At 35.2% G+C, this 25,744-nt stretch overlaps 1 protein-coding gene and 1 long non-coding RNA gene across 12 annotated transcripts in view; one reads left to right on the forward strand and one right to left on the reverse strand.

The window, feature by feature from the left end:
- LOC136852500 (uncharacterized) overlaps positions 1 to 25,744 on the forward strand; it is a 108,979-nt gene that overhangs the window by 5,745 nt on the left and 77,490 nt on the right. For all 5 annotated transcript variants that reach the window (XR_010857166.1, XR_010857168.1, XR_010857169.1 and 2 more), the window contains exon 2: positions 10,590 to 10,661. This is a non-coding gene — a long non-coding RNA (uncharacterized lncRNA). The remainder of the gene's footprint in view (positions 1 to 10,589; positions 10,662 to 25,744) is intronic.
- LOC136852496 (rabphilin-3A-like) overlaps positions 17,047 to 25,744 on the reverse strand; it is a 483,103-nt gene continuing 474,405 nt past the window's right edge. For 4 of the 7 annotated variants that reach the window (XM_067127163.1, XM_067127168.1, XM_067127164.1 and 1 more), the window contains 6 exons: positions 24,552 to 24,602; positions 21,556 to 21,679; positions 20,397 to 20,506; positions 19,322 to 19,479; positions 18,767 to 18,942; positions 17,047 to 17,413 (listed from right to left, as the gene is read on the reverse strand). In XM_067127163.1, coding sequence (XP_066983264.1) covers positions 17,292 to 17,413; positions 18,767 to 18,942; positions 19,322 to 19,479; positions 20,397 to 20,506; positions 21,556 to 21,679; positions 24,552 to 24,602 — 741 coding nt within the window. In that variant the 3' untranslated portion in view covers positions 17,047 to 17,291. The remainder of the gene's footprint in view (positions 17,414 to 18,766; positions 18,943 to 19,321; positions 19,480 to 20,396; positions 20,507 to 21,555; positions 21,680 to 24,551; positions 24,603 to 25,744) is intronic. The other 3 variants (XM_067127165.1, XM_067127167.1, XM_067127166.1) reach the window with 3 other exon arrangements.

Consider the following 25,744-nt stretch of genomic DNA (forward strand, 5'->3'; position numbering starts at 1 on the left):
CGGGGTCTGGCTGCAGATTCCAACCTCATTTTTTGATGCACTTCTCTATTTAGGGGCTTCTTAACTAATGAAGCTTTAGCCAGGGCTTTTGAGCATCTCTTTGTGCCAACTGAATGCTGTTCCAGTGCCTTGATTTGATTGATTCCTTCCTCGATGCTGTTCAGTCGTCGGTGGAGAGCTTTACAGTTGATCTGAGGTTTCCTCAGACACCGAGTTTTATCCAGAGACTTTTTCTTTCCAACTTCCATTCTGACACAGGCTGTTCTGTCGGCACCATTTTAACCATATTCTTCTTTCTTTTGAACATTTCCTTTTCCTTACTTATCATGTCGCCGTCCTACACTGTTTCATTCTCCTTTTCTTCTTTAAGAATTCTGATTTTCGTTACCAAGGATCTGATCTTCGTATCCTTGGCCATGTTCTCTTCTTGGTGTTTTTCAATTTCCACTAATGTATCCATCTTTTCAAACTCCATCGTCTCCAATTCCTCCGTCTTAGCCAGTTCGAATTCCAGTTGGACTCTCCTCCTCGTCATTTCATTCAGCTTTCCATTTGCCTTTTATGCTACAACACTTTTAGTTTCTTTTAACTCACCGATGACCTCCTTTTGCTTCAGAGAGCATTTATTCTCCAGTCGGAGCATCTCTTTATCCCTCAGCAAGTTCTGTTCTTTCAGTTTTTCTAGTTCCTCCTTTCTCTCCTCTGTTTCTGTTTTACATTCCTAGAGCTGTTGCAAATTTTCCTCAGCCCTCTGTTTCTCAATATACACTTACACATATATATATATATGTATATAAATATAAACATATAGATATATATATTTCTTTTAAAGAAATACAGAATACGTAACAATTATGTGAAATATCGTTTACCGATAGTTCCCAGCTTATTACGCAATAAACGGTTCCAATCCGCTATCCGATTCCTTCCCTGACTTATGAGAAAGGATCATACGGTACAGCGTGTAATCAAGGCCACCGAAAATAGATCTATCTTTCGGTGGTCTCGGTATAATGCTTTATGAGCCACGGCCCATGAAACTTTAACCACGGTCAGGTGGTGGCCTATCCTATATCGTTGCCAGAGGCACGATCATGGCTAACTTTAACATTAAATAAAATAAAAACTACTGAGGCTAGAGGTCTGTAGTTTGGTATGTTTGATGATTGGAGGGTGGATAATCAACATACCAATTTGCAGCCCTCTAGCCACAGTAGTTTTTAAGGTCTGAGGGCGGACAGACAAAGCCGGCACAATAATTTTCTTTTCAGAAAACTAAAATTCGGAGATCAGGAACTTAGGTAGATTGCTGCATTTGGTTCGCTTATTTTGGGCGCTGAGCAAGCGTGTGATTCAGGGAAAGAAAATGTCTGGGGTTGTTTTATGGACATAATCTACCGTTTTCGTTGAACTTGTGATGTTTTGGAGGCAGAGCTATGTCAGTCTTTTGGGGTTTGTTGTTGAGCAGAGGTGAAGGACTGATGGCCATATTGTATGGGGATGCCATAGGTCAATACCTAGGGGCCTGCAGTGGTCTGCCAATGATGCAGAGAGGGTGGATTTAAAGACACCCTTGTCCACCATGAACTTCTTGCTGGAGGCTTGGTCTGTAGTGTAGATTGGTGTAGAAATTGGTGGATCGGTTGTCCATCGTGGTTTTGGCGGCCACCATGATTACCTTGGGTTGCTCCCCAGCTAATTTTTTCTCCACCTGCGTCCGGGGCTGCAATTCCTTGCCACTGTACTGAACTTTTGGTGGAATGGGCAGAGGACGGGTGGGTGGGGGTATTTTTTTGTCTTTGCGTGAAGGGGTTCTTTGCATGACGTTGGCTTGCGTTGCTCCATCTTGATCTTGGTTCTTGTCCTGGTTCTGATTTTCTCTGGCTTTGTAGACTTGAAAGCCTCCATCAACATGTCTGCTTTCTTCAGGAGGTCTGCCATCGATGTCTTTGATATTAATTGGGGAGGGGGTGTCAGCCTGTGTGTTAGTAGAGCTCTATTTACCTTGCCAGGTTGACCTTCTTGGGCTTCCAGTTGGCATAGAGGTCCAGCAGCATTAGGAGGGACTCGAGTTTGTCCGAGAATGCCCTTGCTATTGTCTCCCATCAGTGTATTGAACAGGTTGAGGGCTGGATAGGTACAGGCAGGTGGGAAAAGTGAAAACATTGGCTCTCTTATTTTGTAGCACTGAGCAAGCGTGCAATCAGTCCAAGGGAGGAAAATGTCTGGGTTGTGTTAAGGACATAATCCGCCTTTTTCGTTGAACATGTGATGTTTTGGCGGCAGAATTATGTCAATACTTTGGAGCCAGACTGAAGGTTCAGTCATTATTGAGAAGGGGGGGGCAGACGGAGGTTTATGGGGTTTTTGTTTGTCTGTCTGTCTTTGTTTTTTTTTTTTATGAGGAGTTGAGTGGTGGGCATTTGCCCTTCACGGTTCCTACTTAGCATTAGAAAGAAATAGTTCCAACTCCGCAGATTCCTAACCCACCTGAATGGCTGTTTCTTTTCCGTTAATTTTTTTAGGCCAAATACTAAAGTTCTGCTGTTATTTATTCGGATGAATTGAATTATCCAAGACATATTGAAAATATTTAGTCACAATAACATATATGGAGGAAGAAAACATTCATGAAGTAAAAGAATATCACTGAAAACAAAATAACCAATTTGTCACTGTTGGGAACGTGACTAAGGATCTTTGAATTCAAGAAATGTTTTACGATTCTATTTTAATTTTCTTCACGGTTAGAAAAATTATACCACGTTAGCTTGTATGTAAATCAATCTATTTTATATTTTTTAGCTGAGTGATTCTCTCTCTCTCTCTCTCTCTCTCTCTCTCTCTCTCTCTCTCTCTCTCTCTCTCTCTCTCTCTCTCTCTACGAAAAACTGGCAGTGAAATTGTGACAAAAACACTTAAAGAAGATTACTTTTTATTTGCCCCTACCATTCAAAATCCAATACTGGCTTATTCCATCTCACCTAGGTTTGACTCGGACTATCATTCTTAATCTGGCACGAATATTAATGGAACGAACTCGAGGTCTCCAACTCCTTAATTAAATTTTGTATGGAAACGAGAACCCAAATTGGATTCCAGGTATCAAAGGTCGGGCACGAAGCAGAGACGATTCGTCTCTTTGCACAAAAATAAGCAAAATCCGGAACACTGTTTTTTTTTTCTCAGTCAGTGAAGGAAACACAACTACTGATTGGTCCGAAGAGCAAGATATTAATACGCGAATATATGAATACGAGCGTAGTGAATACTTGGGCAACCTACCGAGAGTAAGAAGTGATCGTTAACGCTGGTATTTTGTTTGTTTGTGTAAATGTAAATATATATATATATATATATATATATATATATATATATATATATATATATATATATATATATATATATATATTATATATATATATATATGCACACATTATATATATATATATATATATATATATATATATATATATATATATATATATATATATATATATATCTTTTTATTGTGACTTTTCACTAATAAGGTGATATAAGTGAAAAAGAACAGAATCCCAGTCATTGATACAGTCATGCTTGAATTGGTGAAACGTGGATGAACCCATGTGCAGAAAACTGCCACAAAACTAGCTGCTTCATACACAGAAGGATCATCTACAGCACACTGAACCATTCACCTTCATCTTGCTTGCACTTTCTTTCCAGTACCTTTTTCTAGGCTACCTATCCAGCCATTACTACGCCCTTTTCCTCTCGTCCCTCTTAAGGTTTACGGATTTTTTATCATTTTACCCACCTGTCGTTATCCGCATGACCAAACTTAAAAGCCTCTGATAAAGTCTCTGATCGATGAGTGGATGTTGAGTGCGAATGAAAGAAAAAACAAATTTAAAGTACTAAGGTGAACCATGTGTATAGGCATGTGTGCCAAAATAGGAACTGAAAGTGTGAGGAAATGTGGATGTGCGCAGAAGTGATAAAAAGGTTAGAGAAAGTGAAAGGATAGATCACAGTGCTCCGAGATGTTTTGGCCATGTGATAAAAAACACATTTAACCATAAACTGGTTAAGAGTGTATGATTCAGAAGTGTTAGCATAAGGAGTAATATACCTAGAAATAGTTGGATAAACGGTGCATGCGAGATAGAGTGAATTGCTCAGTGAGTGTCAAGCATTTGATGCAACGCTGATGAGCTTCCTATATGAAGTGGTTAAGGTTTTGGAACTTTTCTGCGCATTGGCCCATCCACGATTCAGCAGTTGAAATGTTGATATGTCAGTGGCTGTTGCATTGTTTTTTCCTTTCCCCAGTAAAGATTGGTAGTTGCTGAAGGCCATACAGTCTTCCTTCAGGAGGGGTTACCTCCTTCAGGTGCCCCTGAAGCTTCAGTGTGTTGGCCATATCGTTCAGCAGTTTTTCTTCTGAAGGTTGCGTACACATTCATGGTGTTGATTTAAATTGAACTGCTGTTGGTTAGGGAAGGTATTACTTCTTCCTTGCTTTCGGACGTAAACAAAAATGCTCGTCATTGCATCTAATTGTGTCCTCAGCATTAGTGATGTGTCTTTTTATTTACTAATCGTTATTTGTTAATCAGGTGACTTCTCTTTGCCGTGTTTTAATTTTGCCGCCAGTATTGACTGTGTGCTGTAAAGTTTAACAACAGTATATTGCATGATAATAATCATTATACCTGTATAGCACCACAATTATTTTATCTGATACAGAACACTTGTCTTTTTACAATCAAATAAAAGCAAAAATTTAACAAGCAAAGGAATGACCAAACAAAAACACCGGCACCTTCCCTCATGAAAAGCCTAAATATTTTCAGACTATTTTCGTTGCCAATCGCTAGAGTCTTTTTGATGGGAGCGACCTCCCGCGACGCCACTCAACTCTCAGCCAGAGAGGGTGATTAGGTCGTCCCTGGCGATAGGCAGATGGTGATGGCTGGGGTAACTGGGTTTTTAGACTTTAGATAGACGGGGGAAATGTGTAAAAATAACTTGCCTCAGGAACCAATAGACGGGGGAAATGTGTAAAAATAACTTGCCTCAGGAACCAATAGATACTTTGCAGGCTTGAGACTTTCAAAAGGCAATTACAAGCAGAGTACCCATTGACAAAAAAAAAAAAAACCCAGGACAGAGAGAAGCTAGTTTTCAAGAAACTTTAAACTAAAACAAGTATAAAAATAAGTTGTCCGTTGAACCAATAAATACTTTGCTAACTTGGAACGCTCAAAAAGGCAATAACAGACATAATATCTATTGTAAAAAAAACTTATGACAGAGAAAAGCAAGTTTGTCAAGAAACATTAAAATGTAACTGATAAATACATGGGCTCTCCAATGCTCATCAAAAGAAGACTGATAGGAGGACCACAAAAATAAGCCTGATGATGAGGAGGGTGTAATTTTAACCTTTTTTGTTTTTAATGTAAGCCCGACAAACTTTGACAAGGGCGAATCTGCCGAGTTGTTAAACTGAACAGTTTTAAAAACAGGAAAAAAAAAGAGCTTGGTGATGCTGTATTTTAAACTCCATCTACTTTTCTGAGCACCATTTCAAGTTCAGTGTAGCAACGCGAGGTCCCCCATATAAAAACTTAATCTCTCTCTTTTCGTCAGTTTATTTATTTTTATTTTGTTCAGCGTAAAAGTGACGATGAAATTCAATCTCGAATATATAAGAACACATTTTCCAGAAAATTTTACGGGGAGGGACACATTCCTATGGTAAATGGGAAATTTTGAAAGAGAACAAAATTTGTTCTTGAATTGCGACGGAAAAGACGAATTTTCTTTTGAGAGAAACGTATCCTTAAAATTATGACGAAAAGCAACACATAAGCATTTTAGGAAAAACTAGCTTAATATCCTTGACGGGTAATCCCATGGCGGATATTATGATATACTGGTCTGTAAGTTTTTCATCTGAATAGACGATGTCACCTTACCAGAAAGTTTTGAAATTGTAACGAAATTCTGATAATTGCAATGTTAATGAAATAAAAAAAATAGCGAAAATTAATCTTATTACAAAATTGTCTATGAGCATGAGAAGAGAATAAGCCAATTTTTGAAGAACTTTGTGACTCAAAACTGAGCAAAATTCGAAGAAAATGTAGTCAAAAGCTAACTTTTCAAGTAAATTGCGTGTAAGCAGATGCGAAGCTGAACTTTATGAAGTTTTCGTTACTGAAATCTAAGTAAAATTAAAACAAGGCAGTAAACATCAACCGTCAGCGCATAATATATTGATCGAGACGAAGCTGAACGTTCTGATAAAATTTTGATTACTGAACTGTGAAGAAAAGAAAAAAGATTAGTATTTTTTAATCTTACAAATGAATTTCCGGGAAGGCTCAGAGGAAGCTAAACCTTTATATCAAATATTGATTACTGAAACCTGAGCTAAATAAAAGCAAAGATGAAGCTAAACATTCTTAAAAGATTTTGATCACTGAGATCCTTGTAAGGAGATAAAAATCAGTAAAAATGAGCCTTGCTAGCAAACATTCTCAAAGCTGAGACGAAACTAAAACTTATATAATTTTGAGAACTGAAATCTAAGCTGAATTAAAACAAGATGGTAAATATAAACCTTACTGAAATGTTGATAAAGGGAACATCAGTTGAATCTGATACATATCAAGAAAATGTAAAGAACGTGAAGAAAATTGTGGCATTCTGTTTCCAATAAGAAGAATCCAGGAATTCTAGCCAAGAAAAATCATATTTCCCCTGATTTTATTTCCAGGTCAACTCTTGTGTCCATAAAAGGTGCTTCCTTCCCTAAGCGAAAATATAAATCCAGGTTTCTTCTAGACCATTTCCAAAACTTCCGATGGTGCTGGAAAACAGTTTTCCATATTGTTCAGTCTGCCGAAGATTAGACGGCTTTTTTTCTTTATCGATAAGATACGAAAATAGTTTCGTTTCCCTTAGGGACGCGGGACGCGAGATTTATTGTCTTCTGTTGCTAGTGGAATGATACCGAAAGCCGGCGGTGTTTGGTGTTTTGAGTGCATTTACAAACTTCATATATAAATATATATATATATATACTATATATATATATATATATATATATATATATATATATATATATATATATATATATATACATACATATATATATATATATATATATATATATATATATATATATATATATATATATATATATGTAATATATATAAATAAAATATATATTTTGTTTGTATGCGTAGATTTGGGCAGCGTCATTTCCTCACCACTGGCATATTAACTTTCGAATACTGTACTCAATTTCTATTCACTAAAGGAAGCGAACTTTTCCCTGCGTATTCATATAGACTTATAGATATAAAAGAACACTACCCATGTATCACGAAATGCACTCCTTTATTCAGACAGTTTTTATCACTAAAACAGGACGTCTCGAGGGCGAAGCCATATTCCCAAGTTATAGTCAGGATAGCTAGCTACTCTTCCAAGCGAATATTTACACAGCATCTAGCTGTTCCCGGAAGGTACATGCTCGTCCCGAGTTCCCCCCCCCCCTTTTTTTTCTTGTTTTTGCCGCTCTGAAAGATATTAAAAGGAATGAAAAAAGAGATTCATCTATGGCACATATTTCCTAAACCGTCAAAGCTTTCCGCAGTTCAAAGGGTCGACTTTTCTTTGAATGGTGTTTACGGATCTTGGTCCTACTCTTTTATTCCAAGTTTGTCTGCCAGCTATACTGTATGGGAAATGAGAAAGGATAAATTTACATCCCTTCGGCCAGCTGTCTCTCTATATGTCGGGCTGTTTCCGTTTTAAGCGTTTTACATAATTATACGTGTGGGAGAGACAGAGAAATAGAAAGGGCAAGCTTATGCGTTTGAGGTGCTTTTATATGAATTAAAAATACATACAGTAATAAAGAAATAGTACCGTAGATACCATCCCTGGAAATAAAACTCAGGCCGGAGATATTGCTTAGAAAATGAGACAGAAGCGTGTTCACTCCGTTTGCAACCTCGAAGGGCACTGATGCCAGTAAAGTATCGGCATTGCTAAGGAGTACCTCTAGGGGATGTATAGGTGAAAGAGAGGAAAAGTATCTGTTTGAAGAGGATCTCGTATGTAAAGGAAGAAGAAAGGGCAACAGTGGAAATTGCTATGGGCCATTCTTTGAGAACATGGAGCGATTTGTACGGACGGAAAGGATAGAGCATTGACGCTGAACTCGAAGAGCTGAAGTTAGACTACAAGAGGAACGGTTATGAAAAGGGCGTAAAACTCTTATCAGACTGAACCACGTCCAGCATTGCTGAAATAAATACGTGCCGGAGTTCCTGCGAGTGGAAAACTAAATATTGCACAGATGTGATTTAAGATATTTAGTTAACCCAAGTTTGAATTAAACATTTTAAATCCAAAAATCAGGCCGGAGACTTGATTTGTTCCCATGGGAGAACTAAATTACTGGACCTATGCTTTCTTCTTCCATAAGAATTAGGGGAATAATTTCTTTCAGTGCAGTGGACAGTGGAATGAAAGTATATCCCTTCATCTAGCCAAGGCCCGCTGTAACCAAGATATAGGAAGGGAAAGAAATTTATACCTCTTAAAGTATGAAGGGTTATAAGAGTCATGAGACACAGAAACAAGCAGAAAATTTCAGAGTTCAGACGTGGAAGTTAAAGATTGTTGGTTTTCCATATATGGGAGACAAAGACAAGTTAATGTCGTGTCTCCCAAGAAGTTGGCAGTCATGAGCTCGCAGACTTTTCTGTCTTTTGCCACCTGAATCAGTTGTGCGAATTAGAACATAAGAAGTGAATCTCTCAGCGACGAAGGAATTGTAATTAATGAGCAAATGGAACACAAAGGAAAAAGGAATGTCGTCTTCTTTCTTTGCATCTTTTCCCACTTCCCAGTCGGGGTCGATGTTTCTGACAGCTTTCCTCCACCTGGCTCGGTCAAACACATCGTCCTCTGACAATTGTTTGTCTCTCAGATCTTCTGTAACTACATCCATCCACGTTCGCTTTGGTCTTCCTCTTGCTCTCCTACCAGCCACCTCCGTCTGCCTCACTCTTCTTCCTACATATGTCTCATGCCTTCTCATCACATGGCCATACCACTGTAGTCTTCTTTCTTGGGCCTTCTTTGATAGTTCTGCGACTTTAGTAGTTCGAAAAAGGAATGTAACAGCAACTAATGCATTATCCTTCGAAAGGTTACACAGTGAAACAAACAGCGTTTGGAAATATGTTTATTAGAAACGAGAAAGTTCATAAAAATGTCGAGAGGATAAATACAGATTGTCAGACAGAAAAAAAAAAAAATTAAGAGGAGGACTACTCGAGAGGTCACATTCTCATGATTTTTATATATATATATATATATACACCGTATCATTGATTTATACATTTCACATAAATGCAGCTTACAAGGCTTAAAAGACTCTCACAAATCTGATAAAATAATTATATCTCTTTTTATATGTATACAGATATAGATATTTTCTAAGTCCTATATTCAAGGTTACACTGGGACAACCGGTCAACTTCTTACACATTAGGATAACGCTTCACAAAATAGTATATAATGTGTGCCTAACTCATGCCAGAACCCCTCTCCTATTCACAACAATTCAGAATTACTCGGAGTAATAAATAATGATTAAATGCAGTTAGATCACAGGAACAGGAAAGTAACATTACCTTGAAGAAATATATGCTCAGTCTGTATATGAAAGGTCAGTAGGTTTATATAATATATATATATATATATATATATATATATATATATATATATATATATATATATATATATATATATTATTATTATGTGTGTGTGTATGTGTATGTATATATATACACCATATTGGAGCAACTCACTTTAAGAAGAATGGACATTTATATATATATATATATATATATATATATATATATATATATATATATATATATATATATATATACATTGTATGTATATAATATATTATATATATATATATGTATATATACACAATAATTATATATAAATTTACATATATATATATATATATATATATATATATATATATATATATATATATTGTATATATATAATATATATATATATATAATTTATTTATTATAGTGTAATAAATTATGTAGTAATAATTTTTCTGTTCAAGCATGTATTATATAGTCTGAACCACTTATAAATTAAAAGTGTTTCAAGATAGTGTGACAAATATGTGATTCCAATGCTCCATATCTGTGACATTTCATATTAGAGAGAGATAGAGAGAGAGATTTACGGCAATCTTTATGCATATAATAATTGTGAGGTTGGGTATGTCAGGATACATGTATAGAGTAGGCTGAGAGAGAAAGTATATATGTATGAATACATGAATGTGTGCATACATTTTTAACATATGTGTTTTTATGTATTTATTGCAGTGTTTGTTTTCTGTTAAATATATTTTTTTACTTTGCTCTTTTCAGTAACAAAAACTTAGCCAGTTTATTATATAACGTTGTGTGTTTGTGATCTCCATATTCATTTCAGTCTGGAAAACTAACGAAACTTATTTTATTCTCTTCCTTGCAAAGGCTTCGGAATGCTCCCCCTGCCTCTGTTTCTCTCGACTCCCCTCGTTGCACGTCCCCTTAGCCTTTGTTTGGGTAAGTACCACAAAAGATCATCAGTTCTAGTTATTGGTAGAATTGTATGTTTGTAGTGGTAAGCTTATTCATAAATATCTGTGCGTATGCGTGCAGGCGTATTTGTGCGTGTGTGTGTGGACACACACACACAAATATATATACATATATTTTATATATATTATATATATATATATATATATATATATATATATATATATATATATATTTATGTAAATTATATAAATGAATATATAAATATTTTATATATTTAATATATAAATTTAATAATATTTTATATATATATATATAATATTTATATATTTAATATATATATTTATTTATATATATTTTATATATATATATATATATATATATATATATATATATATATATATACTGTATATATATATATATATATATTTATATTGTATGGAGTGTTTTTCTTTAATTTCTTGTATTTGTTGGGAGTAGTGATATTTATACACATTTAATATTCATGTAATATACTTATTTTATTATGAGGATAATTTAATGTTGTGCTCAGTTATGATTTACGTGCCTCTCTGATAATAGGCATGCACCTAGTTAAAGAACCTAATAAGGTGACTTCAGACCAGTTTCGTTTGACTTAAGTAGAGGAAGCCATTTAGAACAAGGTCATGTGTTATAGCCCGAGGTTACTTCCCAGTTTGGGAACTTTATGACCAACGTTTTCACTGGCTTTCATTGTCTTGTTTTAGTTTCCTAGCTAAAGGTTGTAGTTTGGGTTGCTGTCCCTTCGTTAGCATTTATATCGGTACTTATTCATTTGTTGCAGCGAAAGATTGTTTTGCAATAATGATTGCAAAAGAGTATTGCAGTAATTAAATTCAGTCAGTTGGCCAACTATTAAACAGTGTTGAACACAATTTCTGTCCGGAAATAACTGGGGAGCCTTAACTTAATGTTTGTAGGGAAAGTACGAAGAGTGTATGCAAGGTTATTGTGTCAGTGACTACTTTTGTAGGATGCGCAGTGTTAAGTTGCTGATTTATTTGTATTTAAAAACGATTGGCAGCAAAATAAGGACTCTATAAAAATGTTAGATGTTTCACAGATTTTGCCTCCATTCAAAGAAATCTTAATGGGAATTAGAAGAGCTACGTGATATATATATATATATATATATATATATATATATATATATATATATATATATATATATTACAAAATTTTTTGCGTTGCAGGGATGTATAGAGGTCTCTTGAGAATTTGTACAGGGCATAAATAAGACGTTTTCGTTACAACTCGCCTCTTGGATTTTGTAAAAACCACCGAAATACAGTGCAACCCTTTTCTGAAGTAACCTTAAAAAGTCAGAGTAACCTTTAGCTGTAGGATTCCAGACTGACAAAGCATATGGCAAAAAAAAGGCCCTTGTGACATTACTCCTATTATTAACAACAATGCGTACAAGCAATGCTTCGGTGCTGTAGGCACAACTGATACCTATCTCATGTTTTATATGTCAACTTACGTCAAGAATTGAAAAGGACAAGTTTCCAACTAGCGAAGGTTGCCTGTACTGGGAGCAGTGAAGATTAGGGTGAATAATTGTTAAAAAGTAACCAATTTGAATAATTGCCATAAAGCAACTACTTCTTACCTAGACAATATTGTTAATCATTGAAGGCGGTACAAATGTTAACTTATTTCTTTAATGTATGCAGGGCAAAACGTATGTCTGGTTACGCCATGTTTATAGATCAAATTAGATTTGCATTTCACACTAAAAATAGTTACAATAAAAAGACTAGAATAAAGATATATTAAGTCTTGCACACCTGTATTCAGTGATCCAACTACAGCAACCTCCCCTCGTCAGATGAAATGAGTCACAACCCGAAAAGACCAGCAAGGAATTTTGGGCTTTTAGGTTTAAACCCCCTGGGCTCTTAGAGGGTTTACAGGCTTGGCCCCTCTACCCAGTGGGACGGAACTGCACTCAGGAAGTCACATCTTTATCTCAGTTATACAAATCAATTTTCATATGGTTTTGATGGTAATATCAATTGATTGTTGAGCAGATGAAGGTGAAATAGGTTCAGAGGTGCAGTTCTGTGTCCCAGTGGGCACAGGCGACCCGTAATTTTCATTTTAATTTTTTTTTTGATAAAAAGTGAGGCTAGTGGACCTTTGCAGGCTGTAAGTTAATTACCTAGTTTTACAGGCTAAGACATACTGTAAGAAAACGATTCCCTTTTATTAACCATTTCCCAGCTCACACACTGAATAAATTGGGAAAAGTAGGCACTGAAGAGGCAAGGAATACAAACATACACACGCACATGAAATATATATATTTATAGTTTGAATACGAGCCACAAAAAAGGCTGTCACCGTTATCGTCAAAAAAGTTTATTTTTTGTTTTAGGTCAAAGTGAGCCCTCCCTAAGTCTCTTTTTAGATCATAAAGCTTTACTAAGGCTTAGCAGAATTGCATGTATATTGATGAATCGTCATAACTATTCAGTACACAGAATAGGACAGAGAGATGGACAGAGGTAGAGGAACGACTGGGGTTCATTTCACAGACGATGCACGATTTAGTATAATAATATATATATCAATGTATAGAGTCTACTGGTCACACTCACCACTTCTGTGTATTGTAATGGCTACCATGACCTCAACCTCTCTAATTTTCTAATATTTTTTGACACCTTTTCACTCGAAGCCTTGGAATTCGGGAAGAAGAGAAAGAAGTAATTCTCCCTCTCAGGATAGATGCGGTTTGACACTGTTTAGATGACTGAGGCTCGTATGATCAGATTTCAAGGGTTTCAGTGGAAAGAGTATTAAAGAATATTAAAAAATCAAGAGGTTGAGAGGTCACTTAGGCTACTACAACACATATACCAATGTACTTCACGAAGGGTCCATCCAATACACCTGACAGGATGGATGTGGCTATTAATCGAGAATGAGTCACATGCTACACTAACAGTTACAGTTAAAAGGGATGTCTGCTGCACAGTTCTACGCACTATTCATTTCTAAAAGGGCGATTAATTCAGGTGTAGACACTACAAATGAACTTTTCTTTGCAACCCTACATTCGGACGATAAAAGAAGGAAAATTCAAAGTTTCCATTTGTACGATTGAATTTAATACTGATCAGATTTTCTGCCAAAGGTCAGGGTTTTTTTTTTTTTTTTTTTTTTTTTGCATCGCATGTTGTGTTTGTGCCCTTTAACCTGGGAAGGGTTTTTCTAGGGACCTGCTTAAATTGACTGAAGATACTATCACTGATTTTTCGTCCGAAAGAGATCAAATGAATGAGGTGAAGGGGTTTGGGATTAGATTGGATTAAAAAAAAGGGTTTAGAAAATCTACTGTACGCACATCATAAGGGCTCAATGAATTGTCATGCTTCGAATATTAATAACATTACATTGAAAAGACCAAGAGCATTCCAATCAAAGAATGAATTCGGATAGTTCCCAACGCCGTGAAAGATTATTTCTGGAGGTTTCAAACTGCAGTTCAATAAATATAACATGACTAGTTAAATAATTTGTGCAAAAATAATCAAATTACATTGGTAATACACTTCCTTGTGCTTCATGCTACCACATGCGTTTCTTAAGCATCAAGAGAAAAAAATAAATAAGGTCCAAAACAGCTAAAATCGTGGTAAACGCGAGACAATAATCCATCATTGAAGTACTGAGATTCTTTTTATCCAAATTATCAAGATTTTGAGACTGTGGACCGTATTGAAAGGGCTTGAGAGCCGAAGACTAATTCAAAGGTGTAGAAGGAAAATAAGAATTTCAATTGTTTTCAACAGATCTGAGTCAAATTTTAGCTATTATCGCAAACTTCAGGATTGCTGTTAGTTACGATTAGTCGACCAAAAGCAAGTTTCCGGGTGTAAAAGCTGGTATTATGATATAATGTGAATGACCCAAATCAGATACTTTTAAAGTCAATAATTGATAATCATTACGACAACCTTTGCTGAAGTATTAGCACATTATACGCGTAAATAGTTCAAATACATAACTCAGAAATTACGAGCAAACCACGACACAACTAAACCTAAGCTATCTGACAAGAACAACGAAGTCATTTTGTCATCAACATCGAGCGTCAATTTCTCAGAGCAAATTGTGAGTTAACGAGAAAAGAAGCCACTGTGGACTTGGGGGAAATGATTGTGTTCCTCACCTTGAACCGAGGGATGCAAGAGTAGTCATTCATCGTAATTATAAGACTTCAGTAAGACTTCAGCAAGGGTTAAACGTCAGCATCCGTTCTTTTAGGTGAGAAGAGTTTTTTTTAAAGGCCTTACATTTTTTTTTTTGAGAAATAATCAAATTGATGAAGCTAAACAAGTTTCAAGGCGGTATGTACCGCATACATACTACATTTCCGTCATATTTAATTCTTTTCTGTAGATCTCAGTGCAGAAATATCTTGTTTTTGATTAATAATATGAAAAACTCGATGAGGGTGTCGAGTACCGATATGAAGTCTCAAAACTCGAAACGATTCTTCAAACAGAATTAGGATTGGCTCTGAATTCATTAAGGAATCTCTTTAATACAAGATCGATAATTCAGTGCATGCTTTTAAACATAAAAGAATGTTAATATAAGTTTGAGTATTAATGGAAATGTTGATCTTCTGTCATTTTATGGATCAGCTTTGCATAGTTTAGCTTAGCACAGTTATTTTCTAAAAGAATTATTATCAAGTGTATTAATTACGAATGGGAGTTGAAATATTATGCCTTTTGATAGACGTACAGTAGATGCGAGGAGACAAACGAAAATTCCTCCCCCCCCAACTAAAGGAACCATTTAATTATTAAAGTCTCAGATTTTTAATATAATCATAAGGAAGTGTTTAACAGCTCAGCATCTTGAAACAAATATATATTAAGTAAATTTTCATGGCAGACGTTTGATATGATTTCGAAAAGGGAAATCATTCATACGGATAATTAATTATATGCATTTTTTGCTAAAAAAAGTTAATTGGTCCACTTATACCTTAAGTAATAATGAAGTTTATCTTCACCCATAAACAGTATACTAATTTTACGCATGATATGATTTAAGATCAGCACCTGTGATTAAACTGGATAGGAGGGGCAAACGATCTCTCATTTTTCTTTGTACACGTGTGTTTGTGTGTGTGTGTGTGTATATATATATATATATATATATATATATATATATATATATATATATATATATATATATATATATATATATATATATCGCATATATATTACATGTATGATATGAAATGAAATTTCGACAATAATATGAATAAAGTGTGCAGAAATAAAATTATATATGTATTAGTCAAGATATCCAATACTATAAGGGCTTTTTATGCATCATGTTTTTTTGGCTGATACATTTTTGTACTTCTACATATTTAACTGGTATTACTGTTGAGATTTCATATATATATATATATATATATATATATATATATATATATATATATATATATATATATATATATATATATATATATACATATACATATACACACACACATACATACATACACACACACACACACACACACACACGCTTATAGAGATGCAAACACCCATGTATACGGAATCAAGGTGTCCTTGCAGTCGCAGATAATCTGAACCAAACTTAAGCAAGGTCTATGGGAATTAAGACAGCGTTCTTTGTTCACAACACAGTAGTATTACTCCAGCTCTTCTCTGTTTACCTAAATCATAAGGGTTTTATTCCATAACCACATGATATCTACAAAGTTATCATAATCTATGAAAGACAGACTTAGGGAAACTCTATAGCAATACAGAAAATACTCTCTTACTTTTATACCACGAATGATAGAACGTAATCTTTCTAATTCTACTGTTTTGCTAACTTGCTAACTAACGGGAAAATAATGGCAGAAGAAGAACGCTCGCAAAAAGAAAAACAAGACACTACTGTCATCTATGGGTTGTTAAGGATACATCTACAACTCAGTGGTCAAGTGTGGCATCTGCCGCGGATTTGGATCGAAGGGGGCAGGGTAAGGAGAGGTTCCACCAAGATTGCTATTCTTAATATCAAATATAATGTTTTCTTCTAAATAGTCATTAAAGATTTGTAGACTGAGGTTATACAAAATAGATTCACTGCAGTTCCCGCAACTTCTCTTTCCCAGTATTCACAGACGCTTCCTTTAAGGTTACACTTTATTGCTGCTCTCCTTTAGAGGGGTTTCACCCATATTTAGGATGTTTCCTAATTGCTCTGCATACCGGCCCGTCTAGGTGGTATCCATATTTTTTATGGGACTACTTAAAATTTAATTATCTTACCTCGATACAAGACTTCTTTGGTGAGAGTGTATACCTATTTTCTTATCCAATGTAGTTTTCATAAGTCAGTACAACAGCCGTTTTCTTCTCAGTCTACCCCTTTTTTACATCTATATCACCCTCTGCATCAGCCCTTATTTATACAGTTTAAACATTTCCTTACGGTGTATCACAGAATGTAATTTCTCATCAGGAAGGTGTCCTGCTAAACCAGCTTCCTTTAGGGACACATACAATGACTTTTCTGTTGCAAAGTCTGTGACCCTTGACCATTTGGTGCCTCCTCTTGGGTACTTTATTTGCCGTTGAGAAGTTGCAGCTGGTGCCATCTGTCGTGTCTTCGGTCAGGGTACTGCAGGGCATCGTACCAGTGACGCAGTTCAGTACCCGTGCTGTCTTGGGACAACTGAAGACCACCTGGAACCACAGAAGGTTGCATGTAGTAGCATAAGGGTGATAACTTCGCATTAAAGTAGTGGTTCTCAACCCGTTTTAGGCTACGGATTGGTACCGGGGGTGGGGGGTGGGGCGATTCGGCGAGGACTAATCTGTACATGGGACTTAATGTAGGGATCTGAAGAATTACTATAGTTACATAATAAAAGTATGTTAATGTTAGATATAATACAAAAATACAACAAAATGTATATAATGAACTAATATACTTTATTGTGTATTTATGAGATACCAGAATTTTTAGAAATTTACGTCAGGAATTATCCAGTGTAGTACTGGTAAGCATACATAAAATTTTCAGAATGATTATTGAAATAAGACAATCAAGAAATTTACGGAAAATGTTTACACTTAATAAAGATTTTACATTATTACAATTTACAGATTTTGAGTTGGTGCTAGAGGTTTGTTGTGAACAAGAATATTTGCATGTCTCAGTAAGAGGAAACGACTAAAGAACCGAAAAGTGATAGTAATCAACAATCTTAATAGTATTTTAGTTATTAAAATCCCACTGTAAGCAGTCTTTTCTCTTATCACACATGAGACCATTTTATATCCAACAAGAAATGACGAGTCCTTATTGGAGAAGTTCACATTTCTTTTGAATTAAATCGTATATCATATTCCTCCAAAGTTTCAGAAATTGCAGAAATGTTTTAGACCATTGCTAATGCTAATGTAATGTTCTGAAGAAAATGACTGTCGTGATATATGATGAAATTTTGTAAAATGTTAAGTCTTAAAATACCGCTGGTTTCTTCATAAAAAGTAAAGCAGTTCCTCAGCGTTCAACGTAGAACGTTATCAGAATTTCGTGTGTGATGGCTAGATGTTCAAAGTCTCATTGCATATTGTATAACTGAGTGTTTATTTCCCAACTGAAAAGTAATACCGTCAGTGTTTCCGTATGTTGTAAAGAATTTGATTAAATGATTATAAGCCGCAGCAGTAGTGCTAGTAATCAGTTTGCGTAAGTACAAAGTTGGATAGAGTTCCCTATCAGATTATGATCATAAGTAAATGTGAGAAAAAATTTCATCTTCTGGATAAATACGTTTAAATATAATACCAGTCCCAAACCCCCTCCCGCCCCCATAAAAAAAACACAAAACATCTGTAAAGAATAGTTTAAAATCTTTAAAATTGTGGTTTCTCGTTATGATAAGCTTTTGTATAACATTTTTTGCTCTTTCATTCTTATCAAACCCATTAAGTTATTAGCATATAGTTTTTAGATTTGAAAACCGAGTAAAACCGAGAGAGAGAGAGAGAGAGAGAGAGAGAGAGAGAGAGAGAGAGAATCACAATTACCTATAAAGTCATCGCTTCTTCCGACATCCTTGTCGTAGACGCGGATGTCCAAGAGTTTCTTGGGCAGTTCGTTCCTCCTGACTTCAAAGATGAACTCCTCGTTAAATTCTGGGTTGAGATTCTTCCACTTGACTGCTGTCTTATATTTTTTATGGTTGGGGTCAGGCTTTAGCTGGCTGTAAAAAAAACCGGCGAGGGTGAAGGGTGAGACGAAAGTTTTCGTATTCTGTTGGTTATGGGACTAAGATATACTTGTGTTCGTCGTTCAGATATGTTTCGATGTAAATCTGTTTAACGTTTTGATTCTTCTCTGATATATTGACCGAAATTTGTATCGAGTTACAGGGTAATTTTTAGTTTAAGACCATAATTTCCTATCTGAAATAATTTTACAAGATTAAGAAGACAGTGAATTAATCACCATTTACCAAAACGATTAGACAGCAAACAATCATGGTGATGACTAAGGAAAATATTTTGATTCCCTGCTTAAGGAAAGGTATGGAAATTTAACAATAAAGAGAATAAAGTTAAAAATGTTAAATTTGAACTTACACTTTGACGTAAGGGTCCGAAAACCCGTTGGAGTCCATAGAAGGAAGATGCGCGCATCGAACGATGCCAACAATGAGGGCGTTCCTTTGGGTGGCGTACTTGAGGCTCAGCAGAACTTTCCCCCTCTCGGTTTCCCCTTTGACTTCGTCCTCCGCTAGCTGTTAGGAAGAAATAACGCGTCAGAGTTGCTTTCGGAGGTTTTCAAGGGCAAATGTCAGTGAGATTCGCAACCTGAATCCTATTACTAGCTCTTGCGCGAAAGAAATAGGAAAAATAAATAATAACATGTAGGTCTCCTTAATACTGCCTATCTTATGGATATTACTTTAGGTAACAATCTTGAAAGGATAGCTGTTCTTTGCAGCCTCCTTTTCGGTTCGTTGGACACGAAAGAATTCCCATTCCCACACGAAACTTTTGGCTGTTCCAAACTCGAAGGTCAACTGGTTTGATCAGCCTCGTACCCGATTCATTCGGCACATTGCAGAATTCTTTGACCACCTCATTATTCCCCTAATCATTTAACCTATCTTGTTAACAGGCCTTTTTTGTCTTTTCAAAATTTGATGAAAGAACCTTTTTCGTAGCAGTCAAACTGGATTTAGGTAGCCGTATTTACATTGGGATCTTCAGCGTAAAAAATGATTAACATTGACATGCACTTCGACACCATACAGAATTTTACCCTCTAGTGTCTGTTGCAAATTTGTAGGTACTTAACTAGGTTAATATCAGTGAATTGCGTTTCATTTGTCCGAAAATCATAAGATGCTTAAAACCAAGTTGGTAATGGTTCTTAATACATTTCTAGGAATCCGTAAATAGTAAAATACTTTAATAATTTACTTTACAAACGCAACCGAGGTATATATTCCTATTGTAGAAATATCCATACATAAAAAGGATGTATACTGTAGATAGACAGACTTCAAAATAATTATTACAGTGTCTTCTTACATTCAAGAATTGAGAGAGGGAGACAGAGACAGAGACTCCGGCAAGAACAAATTAGCTCACCCTCAGTATGAGGACGATGAGTGAAATATAGATGAGTGTTGTAGGAGCAAATACTTACACTTATCCGCTTTTCAAGGTTAACCCTCAGGCGTTTGGTTTCGTGAGGTCGAACTTTCTTTAAGGCAATCCTAGCCTCTCCGAGGAAGTCATGGCCAAATCGGTCTTCATCTGTTTTGAGGAAAAGAAAAATTTGGATTTTCCTTCGGGAAGACAGGCGTATGTTTATATTGGACATTTTGAGATCATGTTTTTCCATCTTTTCTTTGACGAATTTGCTTTGAAAACTATTCTTACAGAAAAGCAGAATATTTAGAAATAGTCATGTAAGCATATGAAAAAGTAGAAGATGAATATAGAGAAATTGAGGACATACCCATTGTTATGCGGCAATGATAGGCAGAAGGGAAAGCATGAAAATTAATACGGTAAAAGACAGATTAACATGTGAATTTGCGTATTGCAATTCACATCTTCAAGTTGCAAAGGATAGGTACATAACACGAACTCTTTAGGTATTGCATTTGTCATTCTAGGTTTTGAAGAGTGTCTCTTGGTTACCTATCTGTCACATGAAATATGTGTAAATCAACTTTGTGATAAATTGTCTCAACATCCAGCGAGAATGATTCCTGATTGCAGGAAGTAAACCAAAATAGAAGAATGTGCAAATTAACATTTATAATATTTAATTTGTCCTTCATATTAAGAGACATTAGGAATTCTTATACAACAGATCACTGTAAGCTTGTGTTTTCCAAGGAAAATCTACCAAGCCGTGAGTGGGGCTTGAGCTTAAGAACACAACAGGCAAAATCGACATCGCTACCAAGACCATATGACAAGGACAGGAACAATGGATATAAATACACTGAAATTAGCGAGTTCTAGACATGAGAAGGAACTGCCCACTTAGACATGCTTAAAATAGTGATTTCAGACAGGAAAAGAACATTGGGCGTAGATTCACCTAGAATGACGAGTTCGTGTTGGGAAAATGAAATTTAGACACAGATTCACCTAAAACGGTTTCTTCCACAAGGAAAGGAACCTTGAATGCAAACCCACTTTCCTAAAAATGCTTCACAAAAGTAATTGAACTTTGTACAAAAATAGTGTTTCATACAGGTAAAGGAAATTCTGATTAAACATTGACAGAAACAGAAAGCTTCAATGACAGTAAAAACAGATAAAGGCAACCTTCATACAAACAGGCTTACCCAGAATTGTGAGTCTCAGGGTCTTCCTAGCCATGTCTTGATCCGAGATGCCGTAGTATGTAAGCGTTTCATTGAATTCCGGATTGACCGTCTTGGGTACCGTCCGTGTACGTAACTTGTTACTCTGTTGTCGAAAGAAAATGTAGAATACTCGTAAGATCTCACATTCTTTTAATGATGTAGAATTTACATAAAGATTGCGTATCATGAAACCTCAAGCGATTTTATGATTGTTATTATTATTATTCAAAATGATCATACATTCATGTGGAACAAGAACAGAAAGATAAAAGCTTGTAGAGCGAACTTCCACAGAACAGAATTCTTTATGTTGAAAATAGAGATAACAGATGTTGTAAGAAGTGATGATATATTTCGGAAGATGAATCTTTTCTTTCACAATCGAAGTACAAACTGAAAGGTGCTATGAATTTAATAGCATCCGTGGGTTGTGCATCAGTAATAATGCTAGTAATAACATTAATAAAAATAATATAAAAACAATGTGTATCCATATATTTAATTATTTTTGGTCAGGATGATAGCTTACGGGTGTTTCCTCCCCTGTCACCACTGGCCTGCTTACAGAGTACGCAGAATGAAATTAAATGAACCTTGGTCTAGCAAATGTAAATCTGGGGTTTACTCCCCGTAGACTACCGTCCCGCCTCTCTCTTATATTACCATATAATTGTTCATATTATGGGCACTCTTTAAATAACGATATTTGTACTGCTTTTCAGTAATAATAATAATATTGGTTATGATAATGAAACTTAGTAAATTAGTTTTAGTAGCAGTAATTATAAAACGTATTATAATACGAAGAGTTGTAAAAGCAGTTGCTTGGAATAACTTCTAGGCAAAAATAAGACGAAGGAGAAAGAGCAATAATACCTTATCAGTCCGTCGAGAAATTCGTACAAAACAACATACAACCGTAAGCTGTGACGAGCACATAATTGAAAAAAAGGTAAAGAAAAATATAGAAGCACAATTTTGAATGAAAAGAGTATCATAATTAGAGCGTGAAAAAAATAACCGCTCAAACAGAAAAATACAGTTGGTTATACGAGAGGTCTTTAGAAGGAAAAAAGGAACAACATGCTACACGCAGGCATTCATGCAAATAGTTGAAAAGGATTTGGGAAAAGGGACGCTTCAAGTTTTATTAATGACTGCAAATTAGGAGAGGGACGTCACTCCACTTAATGGACATCTGTCAGGTTTTTCAGAATGAGCCATTTTGGTCTGGGTGGCTAATTTGGACACGAATTTCCTAATTAATATCATTACGGTATTTCGGCTTGACGTCCGGCGTCCGTTTAATCCGTTTTAGCCAACTTTTCTATGGCATTGCTACTCAGGGTGATGTCATTGTGGCAGTTGTGTGTTAACATGGCCATTATTATTATTATTATTATTATTATTATTATTATTATTATTATTATTATAAACCCTGCTGTTTTCGTTCAGACAGTAATGATGATTATCATTAGTTTACCGACCGATTTTGTGACACCTGAAAACTTTATACTTTACTATAAACATCTGTGCTTGAATTTTATTTCTAGAAAAAAGTGATGACGTCGATCACGTGACATGCCGGCCACATATATATTTTTGAACAATAAGCTGGCAATTGGAAGTTTTTAAACTGATGTCAACTCGTTTGTAAATCGGGCTGTGTTGACTATGCTAATTTGATGAAGACTCAGAGTTTGTTAGGCTTATATAACTATGAGACTATTAGGTGAAGTTAATTCAAACTTGGTAAGTGTGTTAGCTAGCTTAGACCAAGAATCAAACTATTTGCACGTGCTACGTGACCTGGTAACAAAAACCCTGTATGTATGTATGTATGTATATGTATATATATATATATATATATATATATATATATATATATATATATATATATATATATATATATATATATATATTGTACATATTTATGATATATACACACACATATATATTTATATGTAAATGTGTGTGTGTGTATGTATGTATGTATGTATGTACTGTGGTAGATACACATAGGGTCAAAACGAGGTTGATTAACATATCCAAGATTAAAAGTGATGAAATAGCAGAAGAAGCTATTATATAAATAAATATATATATATATATATATATATATATATATATATATATATATATATATATATATATATATATATATATATATATATATATATACATACATAATTGGTAAACGTAGAGGTATGGGATTTTGGAAGGTTAGTACAACGGGTACTGTATGATGCACTTGAAATGACGTCTTTGTCACGTGACAAGGCGACCATACAGAAAAATATATATATACCCGAAACGCAGTTTCTCCAGAACGCCTCCGGGAAATTGCTACAGTGTTTGCAAAGGGCAAATGACAGCTGTTAATAGTTCATGTCAATTTGTATGCAAATTAAGATTGGGTGGCCATGTTAAGACTGCCATATACCTTGAAGTCTGGCATCCCTTGCGTTTCAGTGATATTATTATTTTATTAGCATCAGTAATTAAAAGTAGTACCAGTGTTTATGATTACCACATTCTTATGACACAAGCCAAAATTTCATGACCTTGCAAGCTTACACAGATTACATTGCCCATATGTAAAAAGAAAAAAGCAAAGAAGAAACGAGAAGAAATGAATATACAGTGCAAATAACAGTAAAGGCAGGTAAGCATACATAATTGGTAAAAAAAATTAAAAGTGAATATTTCTTATTATGATAAGAATAATAATCGTCTTGCGAATACAGAAAGAGCTTCCATGTTACTTGGCTGTGAAAACGTGTTTTTAAATGGAAGTTGCATAACTGACTAATATATCACAGAAAGGCAAATGATGATAAATGTCATCTAGCCTATATAGTTTTTGTTTTAAATATTCAGTAATTGATTTATAACATTCTAAAACCATTCAGTTTACTTCGCTTTATATGCAATGCCAGATGGACTGCAATGATTAAATATAAAGAGAATTTTACCTGGTGATTGGGTCCACACCTCCGGGTGTGGGGGATTACTTCGTCGAGGCCCTTTAGAAAGAGAGAGAGAGAGTGGGAGAGGAAGAGGGAGAGAGAGAGATAGAGAGGAGAGAGAGAGAGAAAGAGACATTTAAAGGTAATTAGTGAAAACAACAAAGCAGTTATTTTGACAACACGTTTCTTAGATTATGAAGTTGAATTATTAACACAGATCACACATCTCATCATTATAAAAGGTTCCTTGACAAGATTAGAGATTGGAGCAATTGAAGTATTATGATAATGAATCATTATATAGCGGTACAGAAGTGTAGACATTTTTCTCTAATGGTCGTGAATTCTGAGAAAACAGTAAGAACCACAGAAGCTTTTGACTTACAGATGCAGTCTGAAAAGTAAGAAAAGGGCAATTTTCTGTTTTTAGTTAAAAAAAAGGAAGGAAAGAAGAAAACCAGTGGGTAGATCCGGGTGACTGATGAAAACACAACCCCTGAGGAACTGTATACTGGGCACTGAAGAAGTCCCTCACGATGACTGGAATGGGTCACAGTGAAGCAGGAATGAGTGATTTCTAAAGACGAAGAATTGGATTGATGCAAGTTCTAATTTAACCTCTTAAATGTTCATGCTTGGCCTTATATAGTAATTCAAGAAGTATATGAAGTTGGAGGAGGGCAGGTGAAATAAATATTACCAGCAGATAAAGCTATACAGAATGCTAAGAGTACGTTTTGAATCTAAAGAAAATCATCAGTAGAGTGAAAGCAAGTGATATGTCGGTTTGGAGAAAAATAGAAGAATTAAGATTAATAGATAGCATGACAAATGAAGTAGCGCTTAAGTAACTGAAGATTAGGACAGTTTTTGTGGAAATGACTGACGAAAAACAGGGAAAATTAACCGGCTATTGCTGCGTAAAAGACTCACTAAAGGGAAAGGATTAATGCAATTTTGATGGACAAGAAACAAAGAGGAAGAAGGATTAGAATGCTTAAAATGAGCGATGCAAATAGGAATAAAGAGGAAAAACTAAAAACTAAGATGATAAAGACTGCAAGGGATTTACAAAACACGGAGGATGAGGATGACGATGATGGTATAAGTAAATTCTGAGAATAGGCTCAATTCTTAAAGTTCTCTGCTCAGGATCAAATCTACAGTATAAGTTGGTATGAATTTCTCACATAATCAAC

The sequence above is a fragment of the Macrobrachium rosenbergii genome, chromosome 25, assembly GCF_040412425.1.
Source record: "Macrobrachium rosenbergii isolate ZJJX-2024 chromosome 25, ASM4041242v1, whole genome shotgun sequence".
NCBI lineage: Eukaryota > Metazoa > Arthropoda > Malacostraca > Decapoda > Palaemonidae > Macrobrachium > Macrobrachium rosenbergii.